The sequence below is a fragment of the Pristiophorus japonicus genome, chromosome 14 (genome assembly GCF_044704955.1).
Source record: "Pristiophorus japonicus isolate sPriJap1 chromosome 14, sPriJap1.hap1, whole genome shotgun sequence".
Classification (NCBI taxonomy): domain Eukaryota; kingdom Metazoa; phylum Chordata; class Chondrichthyes; family Pristiophoridae; genus Pristiophorus; species Pristiophorus japonicus.
In genome coordinates, this window is record NC_091990.1 from 108429937 (window position 1) to 108446492 (window position 16556).

Genomic DNA, 16556 nt, shown 5'->3' on the forward strand with positions numbered 1-16556 from the left:
TGCTCCAATTCATAGAATGCACAAAAAGCAATATTCAGAACCTCGAATACTGCACCTGACATGTGTCCAACTGCAATAGTTGTATTAAAACAAACATTAAGCTTCTTAATTACTTGAAGGGTTTTGGGAGAGAGTAGATAGTGAGGAACAGGTTCCACTGACAGGAGGGTCGGTAATCAGAGGACACAGACTTAAGATAATAAGAACCAGAAGGGCGAAGAGGAGTTGTTGTGATCTAGAACATGCTGCCTGAAAGGGCGGTGGGAGCAGATTCAAGAGTAACTTTCAAAAGGGAATTGGATAAATACTTGAAGGGGAAAAATATTTGTAGAGTTACGGGGAAGGAGTGGGGTGGGGTGTTGCTGGTTTGGGGGAGTGAGTGGGTCTAATTGGATAGCTCTTTCGAAGAGCCTGCACAGTCACAGTGGACCGAATGGCATCCTTTTGCTGCAACATTGTCAATTCTGCAGTGCACAAGAGAAACAGAATGTAAAACAAGGGTGGGGGAAGGGGTTTAAGACGGGCGATTACGTTCATGGGAATGACTGAATCAGCATTCAAGGCCAGATTTTATATCTTTTCTCATTTAAAAAAAAAAGTACATACTTTATTGGAAATTATTGCTTGATATTGGGCCTCGAGGTGAAGCACGCAGCTCTGGGCGGGGGGGTGGGGTGGGGTGGGGGGGGGGGGCGGTGTGGGTGGAGGTGTAACGTGTCCCTTTATGTTGGAACCCGATGTTAAGGGTGTGTTGTGTTGTGTTGAAGGATCAAGCGGTGAAGGACAAAGCACTACAGAGCATGGCGGCAATGTCCTCTGCGCAAATCGTATCGGCCACGACCATCCAACACAAGCTGGGGCTCCCGGGCATCCCTCGCCCATCCTTTCAAACAGCACCTGGGGTAAGTGACGCAGTTTTGAAGTGCAAGGCATTGTCTTGAATTGGATCAGTGTTGCTCATCGTCGGGAGGGGAGGGGGAGAGGGGTGCTTAAAGGGTTAAATTACAATGATATGTACAAATACAATGAACTTGGCTTGTTAAAGGCGCTATATAAAGTTCAAAAGCAAAATACTGCAGATGCTGGAATCGGAAATAAAAGTAGAAAATGCTGGAAATACTCATCTGTGGAGAGAGAAGCAGAGTTAAAGTTTCGGGTCTGTGACCCTTCATCAGAACTGGAAAAGTTTGAGATGTAACAGATTCTTAAGGAAGTGCAGGGGCAGGGAAAGGGGGAGGGGAGGAAAGAACAAAAGGGAAGGTCTGTGATAGGGTGGGAGGCAGGAGAGATTTTAGAGTCAAAAGGTGTGATGGGCAAAAATGAAATGGTAAAAGCAGCAGCAGCAGCAATTTAGAAAAACATAATTCGGTCAGGCAGAGTCAACATGGATTTATGAAGGGGAAATCGTGTTTGACAAATTTGCTCGAGTTCTTTGAGGATGAAACGAGCAGGGTGGATAAAGGGGAACCAGTGGATGTGGTGTACTTTGATTTCCAGAAGGCATTTGACAAGGTGCCACATAAAAGGTAACTGCACAAGATAAAAGTTCACGGGGGTGGGGGTAATATATTAGCATGGATAACTAACTGAAAACAGAGAGTTGGGATAAATGGGTCATTTTCAGGTTGACAAACTGTGACTAGTGGGGTGCCGCAGGGATCGGTGCTGGGGCCTCAACTATTTATAATCTATATTAATGACTTGGATGAAGGGACCGAGTAATGTAGCCAAATTTGCTGATGATACAAAGATGGGTGGGAAAGCAAGTTGTGAGGAGAATACAGAAAATCTGCAAAGGGACATAGACAGGCTAAGTGAGTGGGTAAAAATTTGGCAGATGGAGTATAATGTGGTAAAATATGAGGTAATCCACTATAGTAGAAAAAATAAAAAAGCAAATTATTATTTAAATTGGGAGAGATTACAAAATACGATGGTATAGCGAGATCTGGGGGTCCTTGTACATGAAACACAAAGTTAGCATGCAGGTACAGCAAGTAATTAGGAAGGCAAATGGAATGTTGGCCTTTATTGCAAGGGGGATGAAATATAAAAGTAGGGAAGTCCTGCTGCAACTGTACAGGACGTTGGTAAGACCACACATAGAGTACGGTGTACAGTTTTGGTCTCTTTATTTAAGGAAGGATATACTTGCATTGGAGGCAGTTGAGAGAAGGTTCACGAAGTTGATTCCTGAAAACAACGGGTTGACATATGAAGAAAGGTTGAGCAGGTTGGGCCTATATTCATTGCAGTTGAGAAGACGTAGAGGTGATCTTATTGAAACGTATAAAATTCTGAGGGGGCTTTACAGGGTAGATGCAGAGAGGATGTTTCCCCTCATGGGAGGAATCTAGTACTAGGGGACATAGTTTCAGAATAAGGGGTCGCCCATTTAAAATGGAGATGAGGAGGAATTTCTTCTCCCAGAGGGTTGTGAATCTTTAGAATTCTCTGCCTCAGAGAGCTGTGGAGGCTGGGTCATTGAATATATTTACGATGGAGATAGACAGATTTTTGAACGATGAGGGAATGAAGGGTTATGGGGAACAGGCAGGGAAGTGGAGCTGAGTCCAAGATCAGATCAGCTATGATCTCATTGAATGGCAGAGCAGGCTCAAGGGGCCAGATGGCCGACTCCTGCGCCTATTTCTTATGTTCTTATGTTCTAATGAGATACGTTAGGAAACAAAAGATGAGTCTAGATGGGGCGTGAATGGCGAGATCATCAGCAGCTGCCATGGGAAAGAGAAACAAAAAATTGTTATGTTCCCTTGAGGTTGAGGCGTCGTCTAATCGAGGTGTTTGATGGAGTAGATAAAAGGGAACTATTTCTTCTGGTGGGGGAGCAGGAGTAGGCCGTTCGGCCCCTCGAGCCTGCTCCGCCATTCATTAAGATCACGACCTCAACTCGACTTTACCGCCAGATCCCCATATCCCTTTGATTCCCATGGAATCCAAAAAAATAAGAGGGTGCCATCTTAAAATTAGAGCTAGGCCGTTCAGGAATAAAATCAGGAAGCATTTTTTCTACACACGGTAGTCAAAATCTGGAACTCTCTCCCAAAAGGCTGTGGATTCTGGGGGTCAAGACCAAGATGAATAGATTTTTGTGTGGGTAAGGGTAGCGAGGGACATGGAGCAAAGGAGGGTGGGTGGAGTTGAGATGCAGATCAGCCATGATCTAATTGAATGGCAGAACGGGCTTGAGGGACTGAACGGCCTCCTGCCGTTATTTTCAATAGTTCTCTCTCTGCCTCTTTCTCTTCCTGCCTCTCTTTGAATGGCTCTCTACCCCCCCCCCCCCCCCCCCACCGCGAGTCTCTGCTCCTCCCTCAATTTTCCACATGCAGCAGTTCCAATGAAAGAAAAGAAAGATTTGCATTTATATAGTGCCTTTCACAACAACTGGTTGTTTCAAAGCACTTTACAGCCAATGAAGTACTTTTTTGGAGTGAAGTCACTGTTGTAAACGCGGCAGCCAATTTGCGCACAGCAAGCTCCCACAAACAGCAATGTGATAATGACAGATACATTTTTGTTTTGTCATGTTGATTGAGGGATAAATATTGGCCAGGACATCAGGGATAACTCTCCTGCTCTTCTTCGAAATAATGCTATGGGATCTTTTACGTCCATCTGAGAGAGCAGATGGGGCCTCGGTTTAACGTCTCATCTGAAAGACGGCACCTCCGACAGTGCAGCACTCCCTCGCCACTGCACTGGGAGTGTCAGCCTAGATTTTTTTGTACTCAAGTTCCGGAGTGAGACTTGAACCCTCAACCTTCTGACCCAGAGGCAAGAGTGCTGCCCACTGAGCCACAGCTGAAAATGAGGTAGAAAGGATGGGGAAAGAAAACCATTACAGAGTCAAAGAGAACGAAAGGGGAAAGTGAAAGGTAAGCGGAGGGGAAATAAAACGAGTGCGAGAGTAGAGAGAGAGAAATGGAAGGTAAAAGAGAATTGCAGGAGAGGGGAGGAGAGAAATTTTTAGCAGACCTATCACCTCCGACATTCTTGGCTTGTCGGACATGAGACACGGATGCTTCTTTGGTGGGGCCCAGCTCCAATACAATCTTCCAGAACCATAAAGGTTCCTTAAAATTTACTGCCAAGAGCGGCAATTGGTTTGAGCAAGTTTGAGTGAAGGTGTGTCGATGAAGCTGGAGTGCGGACAGAATGATAGGTCTCTGATGTCACTGCCTGTTGCTGGTTGCGTCAGTGCTTTCAAGTGATGTCCTGAACCATTTTAAAACTTGCCAACTTGTGTAACGTTAGGTAAAATATCTGGCCCGCACTCTTTTCAAGCCTTTTCACTGCTCTTTCAAAGAGCCAGCACGGGCATGATGGGCCGAACAAGCTCCTTCTGTGCTGTCATCCGTGGCTCAGTGGGCAGCACTCTCGCCTCTGAGTCAGGAGGTTGTGGGTTCAAATCCCACTTCTGGAACTTGAGCACAAAAATCAAGGCTGACACTCCAGTGCAGTGCTGAGAGAGCGCTGCACTATCGGAGGTGCCATATTTTGGATGTGAGGTTAAACAGAGGTCCTGTCTGCCCTCTCAGGTGGATGTAAAAGATCCCATGGCACTATTTCAAAGAAGAGCAGGGGAGTTATCCCCAGTATTCTGGCCAATATTTATCCCTCAATCAACATCACAAAAAAACAGATTATTTGGTCATTGTCACATTGCTATTTGTGGGAGCTTGCTGTGTGCAAATTGGCTGCCGCGTTTCCCACATTGCAACAGTGATTACACTTCAAAGGTACTTCATTGGCTGCAAAGCGCTTTGAGAAAGGCGCTATACAAATGCAAATCTTTTTTGTTGGTTTCTGCACAAACCACATTTGAAAACTTGGCGATTCTCTGCTGGCATGTGACCCTGTTGGTGTTCTATGATTTAGTTCACCACCTGACCTGTTGTAATACCGTTCTCTTGTTAGCGCTGTTCATATCTTTAACAAGTGTATGTTTTTCACCAGTTCTGGCACGGTGTGATACCAACAGGGCAGCCGGGATCGTCGCAAGAGTAAGTAAAGCAAACAAATTGTAACGGTTTTATTTGAGCTGTGAGTGAATCCAAAGTATTGCCATCTATTTTCCGCAACCGCCCCCATTCCATTTCCCTTGTTGGGTGGTTGGATATCATTTGATAACAGCATAACATAAGTATTAGGAGCAGGAGCAGGCCATAAGCCCCCTCGACCCATTCAATAAGATCATAGTTGATCTTCAACCTCAACTCCACTTTCCCGCCCGATCCCCATATCTCTCTATTCCCCCAGAGTCCAAAAATCTCTCGATCTCGGCCTTGAATATACTCAATGACTCAGCATCCACAGCCCTCTGGGGCAGAGAATTCCAAAGATTCACAACCCTCTGAATAAAGAAATTCCTCCTCATCTTATCCTTAAACGGCCGACCCCTTATCCTGAGACTGTGCCCCCTAGTTCTAGACTCTCCAGCCAGGGGGGAAACAACCTCTCAGCATCGACCCTGTCAATCCACCTCAGAATCTTACACTTTTCAATATCATCTCTCATTCTTCTAAACTCCAGCAATATATACCCAATCTACTCAATTTCATAGTTTGCCCAGTTAACTGAGAACTAGCAACTGACCCCCTCAGCAACTTTATATATATTCTTTTTAAGTGCCATGATCGTAACCTGACGTCACCAGGATCTCGCCCATCCCATATTCTGGTTTTGGGTTTTTTTTTTCCAGTAGGTGTGATCTCTTCACTCCCGTAAAACGTTCCAGATTGCCTCGACCCTATTTTTAGAAAATTTACTGCATTTGAAAATTGATTTCCTGCTTGTCTTCTGCCGAGTTCTCGGAGAATGGGCATTGGAACATGCTGCCTGAAAGGGCGATGGGAGCAGATTCAATGGTAACTTTCAAAAGGGAATTGGATAAATATGTGAAAAGGAAAAATCTGCAGGGCTGTGGGGAAATAATCTGTTGCTATGTTCATAGACTCAGACAGCGCAGAAGGAGGCTATTCGGCCCATCGTGCCCATGTCAGCTCTCCAATTAGTCCCACTCCCCCTGCTCTTTCCTTACTCCAGAGAGTGGAGCACACAAATCTAGGCTGACAATCCCAGTGCAGTGCTGAGAGAGGGCTGCAATGTTGGAGGTGCCGTCTTTCGGATGAGTTGTTAAAGCGAGGCCCTGTCTGCTCTCTCTCATGGCCACTATTCCAAAGAAGAGCAGGGTGAGTCTTGGACCAGTAATTGCCCCTCAACCAACAGATGATTACCACCTGCTGCTTGTGGGAGCTTGCTGTGCGTAAATTGGTTTTGATTATGATTTATCCATCTATGAGGCAACACTGCCAAGAACAGCCCTTCTCAAACATCCAGGTGCAGGAAATTCAAGCAGGCCAATCAAGCAAAGGATGAAATCACATGAGTAACTGGCTACGTTGCCTGGGCCAGTTTGCCAGGGTTTGGGGGCTGGGGTGGCCCACATTAGAGGAGTTCAGACACCGGGGTGATCCTGCAGAATCTATAAAGGTTAATGATGGTTTGCTATCTTACTGTACAGTGAGAAACATGGGAGTTATTTGTTGACGTATGATTGATGTATATTCTGATGCGTAACCTGCAGTAACATGTGCTTTGTTTCCCTGCAGTGTCAAGCCCTTTGCTCAACAGGCCTACACAGTGCAACCAGCAGTCCCTACACCCATTTCAGGCAAGGACAACTCTCTTCAGTTTCATCTCTCCCCATCTCTCCCCATCTCCCCCTCGCCCGCTCTCTCTCCCCCTCGCCCGCTCTCTCTCCCCCTCGCCCGCGCTCTCTAAACCTTTCACCACCTTTTTTAAAAACCTACTCAGGACCCATCTCCATAACCAGGTTCTTGGTCACCCCTCCTAACCACACCCCACCCGACCATTTTCCTTGCGCCTATTTATGACCTGCCCCGGGATGGTTCGAGTGTGAGAGGCGCAGCAATTAACTGATAATTCAAAGTTGTTGGTTGCCCTAAATTGTTTTTATATTATCCAACACCCTGGTTTATTTGGAGAAGGTGCTGGCTGTTTTCTTCCTGACCTGCAGCCCGTGTGGATTCTTGATGGGGTTTGATACAACTGTGTGACATACTTGGACAGCAATTAAGGGACAGCGCCTTCAAAAGCAAGGAAGTTATGCCACACCTTTATAAATCATTGGTTAGAGAATTTGGTACAATTCTGGGCATCACACTTTAGGAAGGATGTCAAAGCCTTGGAGAGGATGCAGAAGACATTTACTAGAATGTTACCATGGATGGGGGAATTCAGTTATGTGGAGAGATTGGAGAAGCTGGGATTGTTCTCCTTGGAGCAGAGAAGGTTAAAAGGAGATTTAATAGCGGTGTTTAAAATCATGAAAGGTTTTGATAGGGAGAAACTGTTTCCAGTGGCAGAAAGGTTGGACACAGATTTAAGAAAATGGGCAAAAAAATCCAGGGAAGATTTGAGAATTCTTTTTACCCAGCGAGTTATTGTGATCTGTAACGCGCTGCCTGAAAGGTGGAAGCAGATTCAATAATAACTTTTAAAAGAGCATTAGATAAATACTTGAAAAGGAGAAGTTAGCAGGGCTGTGGGGAAAGAGCAGGGGGGAGTGGGACTGATTGGATCGTTCTTTCACAGAGCCGGCACAGGCTCGATGGGCCAAATGGCCTCCTTCTGTGCTGTGTCATTCTATGATCTTATTCTGTGGTTGAGGTCTGATCTTTGTTGTATTTGTGAAGGTTACGAGTCCACAGCTGCCCCTACCCCCTCGGTTCCTGCATGGCAAGGTCGGTCTATTGGGACATCGAAACTTAGACTCGTGGAATTCTCGGCCTTTCTCGAACAACAGAGAGACCCTGACTCGGTAAGCCTTGCACAGAGCATTTGAGCGTGTTCACCTTGCTTTGTATAAAACTATGCAGGAAGAGCTCAAAATATGAGCACTTGTGTTTTACAATTTGACCTTCCTTTAATCTTGTTTATGAACAGCGAGTATTGCTACCTCTACATCTTAAACACTGCAACCTCTACATCTTAAACATTGTAATCACTACATCTTAAACATTTCAACCTGTACATCTTAAACATTTCAACCTGTACATCTTAAACATTGCAACCTGTACATCTTAAACATTGCAACCTGTACATCTTAAATATTGCAACCTAGACATATACAAAAAGAGTAGGAATGATTCTTCAAATTTTCTACACACACAACTGTCAGTTTTAAAGGTAGTGATATTCTTCGTAGGTTTGTACCAAATCCACACCCCCCCCCCCCCTCTAGTTAGCAGAGTTCATTTTCAGTGCTTTAATGTCTCCATTGGAAGAGCAGAGAGAAGAATTTGAGAGCACTGTGTTAAATATTGGGACAATAACCATATGCAATTTCTACCATTTTTCTCGAGGTTAATTTAAGCTTAAATACTTTTTTTCAAATAATAAGTCAGATTCCTTGATCTGCAATGGAATGAAATGTCACGAGAGAATGTTAGTAACTTTAAAAAAAAATCTATTAGTTCTCGGGGTTGGGAGCTGTTCACAAGTGCCGGCATTTAATTCCCATCTTTAGTTGCCTTAAGTAGCTTGCTCGGCCACTTCCGAGGGTAGTCACGAGTCAACCATATTGGTGTGGGACTGGAGTCACATATAAGGCCCAGACTGGGTAAGGACGTGAGACAACCAGATGCTTCAACAATCCAGCAGCTTCATGGTCACTTTTGCTGCTACGAGCATTTTATTTCCCAGATATTTTTTCTGACCTAAATTTAAATTCTCAAATGACCGCAGTGAGTTTTGAACTTGCGTTCGCAGGATTATTAGCCCAGGCCTCTGAATTACGTAGCCCTGCAGTATTCTCCTTTAAGCTGAAAGGTCACATGGCTTTGCAATGTGAGAAAACACTTTATCAATGACCTTTCCTCCATCATAAGGTCAGAAGTGGGGATGTTCGCTGATGACTGCACAGTGTTCAGTGCCATTCGCAACTCCTCAGATAAAGGAGCAGTCCATGCCCGCATGCAGCAAGACCTGGACGACATTCAGGTTTGGACTGATAAGTGGCAAGTAACATTCGTGCCACACAAGTGCCTGACAATGACCATCTCCAACAAGTGAGAGTCTAACCACTGCCCCTTGACATTCAATAACATTACCATCGCCGAATCCCCCACCATCAACATCCTGGGGGTCACCATTGACCAGAAACTTAACTGGACCAGCCACATAAATACTGTAGCAACAAGAGCAGGTCAGAGGCCTAGAAGGACAAGGGCAGCAGGTGCATGGAAACACCACCACCTCCACGTTTCCCTCCAAGTCACACACCATCCTGACTTGGAAATATATCACATTCCTTCATCGTCACTGGGTCAAAATCCTGGAACTCCCTCCCTAACAGCGCTGTGGGAGCACCTTCACCACACGGACTGCAGCGGTTCAAGAAGGTGGCTCACCACCACCTTCTCAAGTGCAATTAGGGATGGGCAATAAATTCTGGCCTTTCCAGCAACGCCCACATCCCATGAACGAATAAATAAAAAATGCACATACACGGTATTTTGAATGGGCTGCGCAGCCCCTTAAAGGGGCCATGCACCCAAAAATAAATTTAACAAGGACATTGATGGCTACTCCGGTCCCTTCGAGTCTGTGAGACTATATTGTTTCGGATGGATTTCGTTATCACTTGATAATGTTATCACTTTTATTTTTTTAACAACAGTACAACAAGCACCTCTTTGTACATATTGGACAGACCAACCATTCCTACAGTGACCCTTTGCTTGAATCCGTGGATATTCGCCAAATCTACGATAAATTCCCAGAGAAGAAAGGTGGCCTTAAAGAACTGTATGGGAAAGGACCCCATAATGCTTTCTTCCTTGTGAAATTCTGGGTAAGTACGTGAGCCCCTCCAACGGTTTCTTTGCTCATTTTTGCCAACAAGTGTCTGCCTTGGCTCAGCGGGTGATACACTTGCCCCTGTCAGAAGATCGTGGGTTCAAGTCCCACTCCAGGGACTCGAGCACAAAAATCCAGGCTGACTCTTCAGTGCAGTGCTGAGGGAGCGCTGCACTGTCGGAGGTGCCGTCTTTCAGATGAGATGTCAAACCGAGGCCCTGTCTGCTCTCTCAGGCGGATGTAAAGGACGATTTTGAGGGAAAAGGACGAGAGAGATATGTTGATGGGGTGAGATGAAGAGGGGTGGGCGGAGGCTAGTGTGGAGCTTAAACACTAGTATCGACCAGTTAGGCCGAACGACCTGTTTCTGTGCTGTAAATTCTACGTAAAAGATCTCACAGCACTCATGAAAATAACTTTGTGGTTGTGAAGTGCTTTGGGATGTGTTGAGGATGTGCAAGGTTCTATATAAATACTCGGCCTCAATCTTGTTTTAGATACAGTGGAATACTCCTTCCCATTAATGTTAGTTCCCACAGGAGTTGTAATCACAACATAGCTCTCAAAAAACGATAACGGGCTTGTTGGGGGAAGCTTTATTAACCGCTGTGGCTCAGTGGGTCACACTCTCACCTCTGAGTCAGAAAATTGTGGGTTCAAATCCCACTCCAGAGCACATAAATCTAGGCTGACACTCCATTGCAATGCTGAGAGAGTGCTGAACTGTCGGAGGTGCCGACCTCGCATGAGGCGTTGTACCGAGACCTTGTCTGCCCTCTCAGGTGGATGTAAAAGATCTCGAGGCACTATTTCAAAGAAGAGCAGGGGAGTTCTCCCCTGTGTGCTGGGGCCAATATTTATCCCTCAATCCTCATGACTAAGACAGATCATCTAGTCATTGTCACGGTGCTGTTTGTGGGAGCTTGCTGTGCGTAAATTGTCTGTCACATTTCCTACATTACAACCGTGACTATGCTTTTTAAAAATAAGTACTTCATTGGGATGTCCGGTGTTTGTGAATGGTGCTATATAATAACAAGTTTTCCTTTTACCAGAACTTTTGTCTCAGTATGATCCAGTGTTTTACCTGATCTGAGTATGCACATGTTCTTTCAACAAGTTTAAAAAAAAAATACAGGCGGATATGCGTGCAGGCAGACGCAAACTCGCACTGCACCATTGAGCATTTCCCTCGGGCAAGTAGGGCTGCGGATTCCTGATATTGTCGGTGTTCGTGCACCGCTAAGCCATTAACTCAAGTTTATTATTACAAGAACTTCTGCTCACATTCATGGTCCAGTTTTCCATTAAACAGTGTGGTGCACTGTGAGGGTGAGGTCCATGGGTCAGTCAGACAGTCGATTCTACACCCCGCCCTCCCGAATGTGCGACGCTCTTGTTTCTGCTCGATCTTTACGTTTATTATTATTATCCCGCCACTGGTGCTCACAATTCTCCACATCCTGTCGCGTTGGGACCAGTACGGTTTGAGCTACAGACGTCTCCATTGGCGGGTCGCCAATTCTGGTTGGACAGTTTCATCACGTGACTTCCTGCCTCCAACCGGCCCCGCCCCCACACTCCCATCATTGGCCCCCTCCCCGCATCCACCCTCGGGGTGCCCCGCCTTCCCAGGGCCAATCGGAAAGCAAATAGAAAGAAAGAAAGGCTTGCATTTATATAGCACCTTTCACGGCCACCAGACGTCTCAAAGTGCTTTACAACCAATGAGGTACTTTTTGGAGTGTTGTCACTGTTGTAATGTGGGAAACGCGGCAGCCAACTTGCCCACAGCAAGATCCCACAAACAGTAATGTGATAATGACCAGATAATCTGTGTTTTAGTGATGTTGGTTGTGGGATAAATTTTGGGCCGGAGCACCAGGGAGAACTCCCCTGCTCTTCTTCAAAATAGTGCCATGGGATCTTTTACATCCACCTGAGAGGGCAGACTGGGCCTCGGTTTAATATCTCATCTGAAAGACCTTGCTTCTTGGATGGTTCTTAAATGACCGTCTCCTTAGAGCAGAGAAGGTTAAGGGGAGATTTAATTGAGGCATTCAAAATGATCACGGGTTTGGTATGAGTAAATAAGGTGGAAGTGTTTCCAGTGGCAGGAGGGTCGGTAACCAGAATAAACAGATTTAAGGTGGTTGGCAAGAGAACCAGAGAGGGAGATGAGGAAAATTTATTTTTATGCAACAAGTTATGATCTGGAACGCGCTGCCTGAAAGGGAGGTGGAAGCAGAATCAATAATAACTTTCAAAAGGGAATTGGATAAATACTTGAAGGGAATATTTTGTAGCGATGTGGGGAAGGGGCAGGTGGAATCAATAGCAATAACTTGTATTTATATAGATCCTTTAACCTAGTGAAATGTCCCATGGTGCTTCACAGGAGTGTTATGTGATAAAACTATTTGCGGACTAATTGGATCGCTCTTCAAAGAGCCGGCATAGGCACGATGGGCCAAAAGGCCTCCTTCTGTGCTGTGTCATTCTGTGATTTCCATAAACAGACTTTTTTCCAATCTCCAATATTATATCTAATAAAACTTTTTAAGAAAATGGGGAAAAAAGTATTTTTTTTATTATGCACCTATTTTTTTTTTTGCTCGTGGCAGTGTCCTGGAGATTAATCTTTAATCTCTGGACAATCCTGGAGGGTTGGAAAACGCTAATCATAAAGGGATCGAGAATTTTTCGCTTTTGGCCTTGCAGGAAGTCAGAATTTTCAAAGCCTTGTTGTGAGCTCTGATTCTTGGCCACTTCCTGTCTGCAAAGGGCTCCATCTAGTGGCCTGGCCAGGTGCTCACAAAACACGTCCTCTGGAGGCTAAAAACAGAAAATGCTGGAAATATTCAGCAGCTCAGGAGGCATCTGTGGGGAAAGGAGCAGCATTAATGATTCAGGTCGATGACCTTTCATCAGAACTGGAAAAAGTTGGAGATGCGAACAGATTTTAAGCAAGTGTAAAGGCGGGGAGAGGGGGAGGAAAGAACAAAAGGGAAGGTCTGTGATAGGGTGGATGGGCAGGAGAGATTAAATGATAAAAGGAACGATGGTGCAAAGCAAAAGGAGATGGTAATGGGACAAGTAAAGGAGCAAAAGATGAGTCTAGAGGAGATGTAAATGGGAATGGCAGTCATCAGTAATGGTGACCATGAAACTACCGGATTGTCGTAAAAACCCATCTGGTTCACTAATGTTCTTTAGGGAAGGAAACAGCCATCCTTACCTGGTCTGGCCTCTATGTGACTCCAGACCCACAGCCTCTCCGAAGGGAAATTCAGGATGGGCCACAACAGCTGGCTTTGCCAGCGACGCCCACATACTGTGAATTAATTTTTTTTTAAAACAGCTGCCAAGTGGAAAAAATATGGGCAGAGGTTATGGTCTGAAATTGTTGAACTCGATGTTGAGTCCAGAAGGCTGTAAAGTGCCTGATCAAAGAATAACGTGTACTGTTCCATTGTTTTTGGATGACATCTGAGGAACTGTAGTTCAAATGGCAGGCAAGACTGAGGATTGAACTCAAGTTTACTGACCACATGCAGTTCTGGTCACCACATTACAGGAAGTTTGTGATTACACTGGAGAGGGTACAGAGGAGATTTACGAGGATGTTGCCTGGACTGGAGAATTTTAGCTATGAGGAAAGATTGGAAAGGTTGTTTTCTTTGGAACAGCGGAGGTTGAGGGGAGACCTGATTGAGGTGAATAAAAGTATGAGAGGCCTGGATAGAGTGGATAGGACGGACCTATTTCCCTTGGCAAAGGGGCCAACAACCAGGGGTCAGAGATTTAAAATAATTAGTAGGAGATTTTGAGGGGAGCTTTCTTCACCCAGAGGGTGGTGGGGGTCTGGAACTTACTGCCTGAAAGGGTGGTAGAGACAGAAACCCTCACCACATTTAAAAATACTTGGATGTGCACTTGAAGTGTCATAACCTACAGGGCTATGGACCAAGAGCTGGAAAGTGGGATTAGGCTGGATAGCTCTTTGTCGGCCAGCGCGAACACAATGGGCCGAAATGACCCCTCTGCCAAGGGAAATGGGTCCTTCCTATTCACTCTATCTAGGCCCCTCATAATTTTATACATCTCAATAAGGTCTCCTCTCAGCCTCCTCTGTTCCAAAGAAAACAAACCCAGCCTATCCAATCTTTCCCATGATGGAAGAGCAGAATGTGCATGGCGGAGTTCTGGGAGAGTTGAAGTTTCCTTGGCGGGGGCTTGGGTGATCAGCAAAGTTCCCCCGGAAGTACACTGCCATTCACCGATCGGGAGGTACCACGCAGACCATTCACTAGCGTTGCTGCTGGAAAAGATGTCATGCAGCAAATTTAAAGGGCCCCGCACGGGAAAAAATTAGAGACCACATTGAAAGAAAGACTTGCATTTCTATTGTGCCTTTCACGACCACCGGACGTCTGAAAGCACTTTACAGCCAGTGAAGTACTTTTGAAGTGTAGTCGCTGTTGTAATGTGGGAAATGCAGCAGCTAACTTGCACACAGCTAGCTCCCACAAACAACAATGTGATAATGACCAGATAATCTGTTTTTTTGTTATGTTGATTGTGGAATAAATATTGGCCCCAGAACACTGGGGATAACTCCCCTGTTCCTCTTCACATTGTGCCATGGGATCTTTTATGTTCACTTGAGAGAACAGACGGGGCCTCGGTTTAACGTCTAATCTGAAAGACGGCCCCTCCGACAGTGCAGCCCTCCCTCAGTACTGCCCCTCCGACAGTGCAGCACTCCCTCAGTACTGCCCCTCCAACAGTGCAGCGCTCCCTCAGTACTGCCCCTCCGACAGTGCAGCGCTCCCTCAGTACTGCCCCTCCGACAGTGCAGCACTCCCTCAGTACTGCCCCTCCGACAGTGCAGTACTCTCTCAGTACTGTCCCTCCGAAAGCGCAGCACTCCCTCAGTACTGCCCCTTCGAAAGTGTGGCAACCCCTCAGTACTGCCCCTCCGACAGTGAGGCGCTCCCTCAATACTGCCCCTCCGACAGTGAGGTGCTCCCTCAGTACTGCACTGGGAGTGTCAGCCTAGATTTATGTGCTCAAGTCCCTGGAGTTGTGATCAGCTGGAAGACTGTAGGAAACGTGAAACCTGGGGCTGGTGACAAAGGCACAGATGAAGCATTGCACAGTGGCAGGGTGAGGTTAAGGGATGGATTGCCGGGTGTAACAAGGTGTAAATAGGCAAATCGATTTTCCCTCCTGAAATTCAACTCTGCACTCCAAGGCTCGGCTCACCAGTCCTATTATTCTGAATGAGCTTCAATCAAATTTGTACCAGAAACCATTCTTGTCCTTGAAACTTGAAAACAATTTTTCTGCTGTATCATTCATTCAACGGCAGCATCTGTTTGTTCAATGTATATGAGATGAAGATTACAGAGTCTGGTAAAAGTGCTTGAGTGTGTAAAAGGCTACAAAAATGCTGATATTTTCAGAATTTCTTGATGGCCCATTACTTTCCGGTTAATAAAATTGGTATTTACTGGCGCTAGGAGTTGCAGTTAACCCACATGACCGAATTGTGTCATCGGACAGAAGAGCATGTGAGCTCCGTTCCACTGAAATGCAGGATTCACTCACGGGAGGGGCAAGGGCCACGGAGCGATTTGAAAACAAGGATGAGCAATTTAAAAATCGGGGCGTTGCTTAACCAGGAGCCAATGTAGGTCAGCAAGCACAGGGGGTGATGGGTGAGCGGGACTTGGTGCGAATTAGGACGTGGGCAGCTGAGTTTTGGATCACCGCCACTTTACATAGGATAGAATGTGAGAGGCCGGCATTGGAATAGTCAAGTCTAGGTGTAACAAAAGCATGGATATTTAAGGTGGAGATAGACAGATTATTGAATGATAAGGGAGTCAAGGGTTATGGGGAGTGGACGGGGAGGTGGAGTTGAGGCCAAGATCAGATCGGCCATGATCTTATTGAATGGCGGAGCAGGCTCGAGGGGCAAATAGCCTACTCCTGCTCCTATTTCTTATGTTGTTACGATGAGGGCTTCAGCAGCGGATGAACTAAGGCAGGGGCGGAGACAGGCGATGTTACGGAGGTGGAAATCGATGGCGTGGTTATGTGGTCGGAAGCTCATTTGTGGGTCAATGGCACCCAAGATTGCGAACTGTCTGGGTCAACCTCGGACAGATGCCAGGAAGAGGGATGGAGTCAATTGCTACCCTCTCTATTCCTTTCAGAATCCGAAAAACCTCAATCAAATCACCCCTTAACCTTTTATATTCAGGGAATACAAGCCTAGTTTAGAGCAGTTCAGAGAAGGTTCACTAAGTTGATTCTGGAGATGAGGGGGTTGACTTATGAGGAAAGGTTGAGTAGGTTAGGCCTCTACTCATTGGAATTTAGAAGAATGAGAGGTGATCTTATTGAAACGTATAAGATTATGAGGGGGCTTGACAAGGTGGATGCAGGGAGGATGTTTCCACTGATGGGGGAGACTAGAACTAGAAGGCATAATCTTAGAATAAGTAACCACCCATTTAAATCTGAGATGAGGAGAAATTTATTTTCTCAGAGGATTATAAATCTGTGGAATTTGCTGCCTGAGAGCTGTGGAAGCTGGGACATTAAATAAATTTGACAGAAATAGACAGTTTCTTAACCGA

The 16556-nt window shown here is 45.7% G+C and overlaps 1 protein-coding gene across 2 annotated transcripts in view; it reads left to right on the top strand.

The window, feature by feature from the left end:
- The window catches only part of tead1a (TEA domain family member 1a), a 47818-nt gene that overhangs the window by 19981 nt on the left and 11281 nt on the right, over positions 1-16556 (top strand). For both annotated transcript variants that reach the window (XM_070899475.1, XM_070899474.1), the window contains 5 exons: positions 768-902; positions 4981-5027; positions 6636-6697; positions 7743-7867; positions 9728-9901. In XM_070899475.1, the coding sequence (XP_070755576.1) occupies positions 801-902; positions 4981-5027; positions 6636-6697; positions 7743-7867; positions 9728-9901 (510 nt within the window). In that variant the 5' untranslated portion in view covers positions 768-800. The remainder of the gene's footprint in view (positions 1-767; positions 903-4980; positions 5028-6635; positions 6698-7742; positions 7868-9727; positions 9902-16556) is intronic.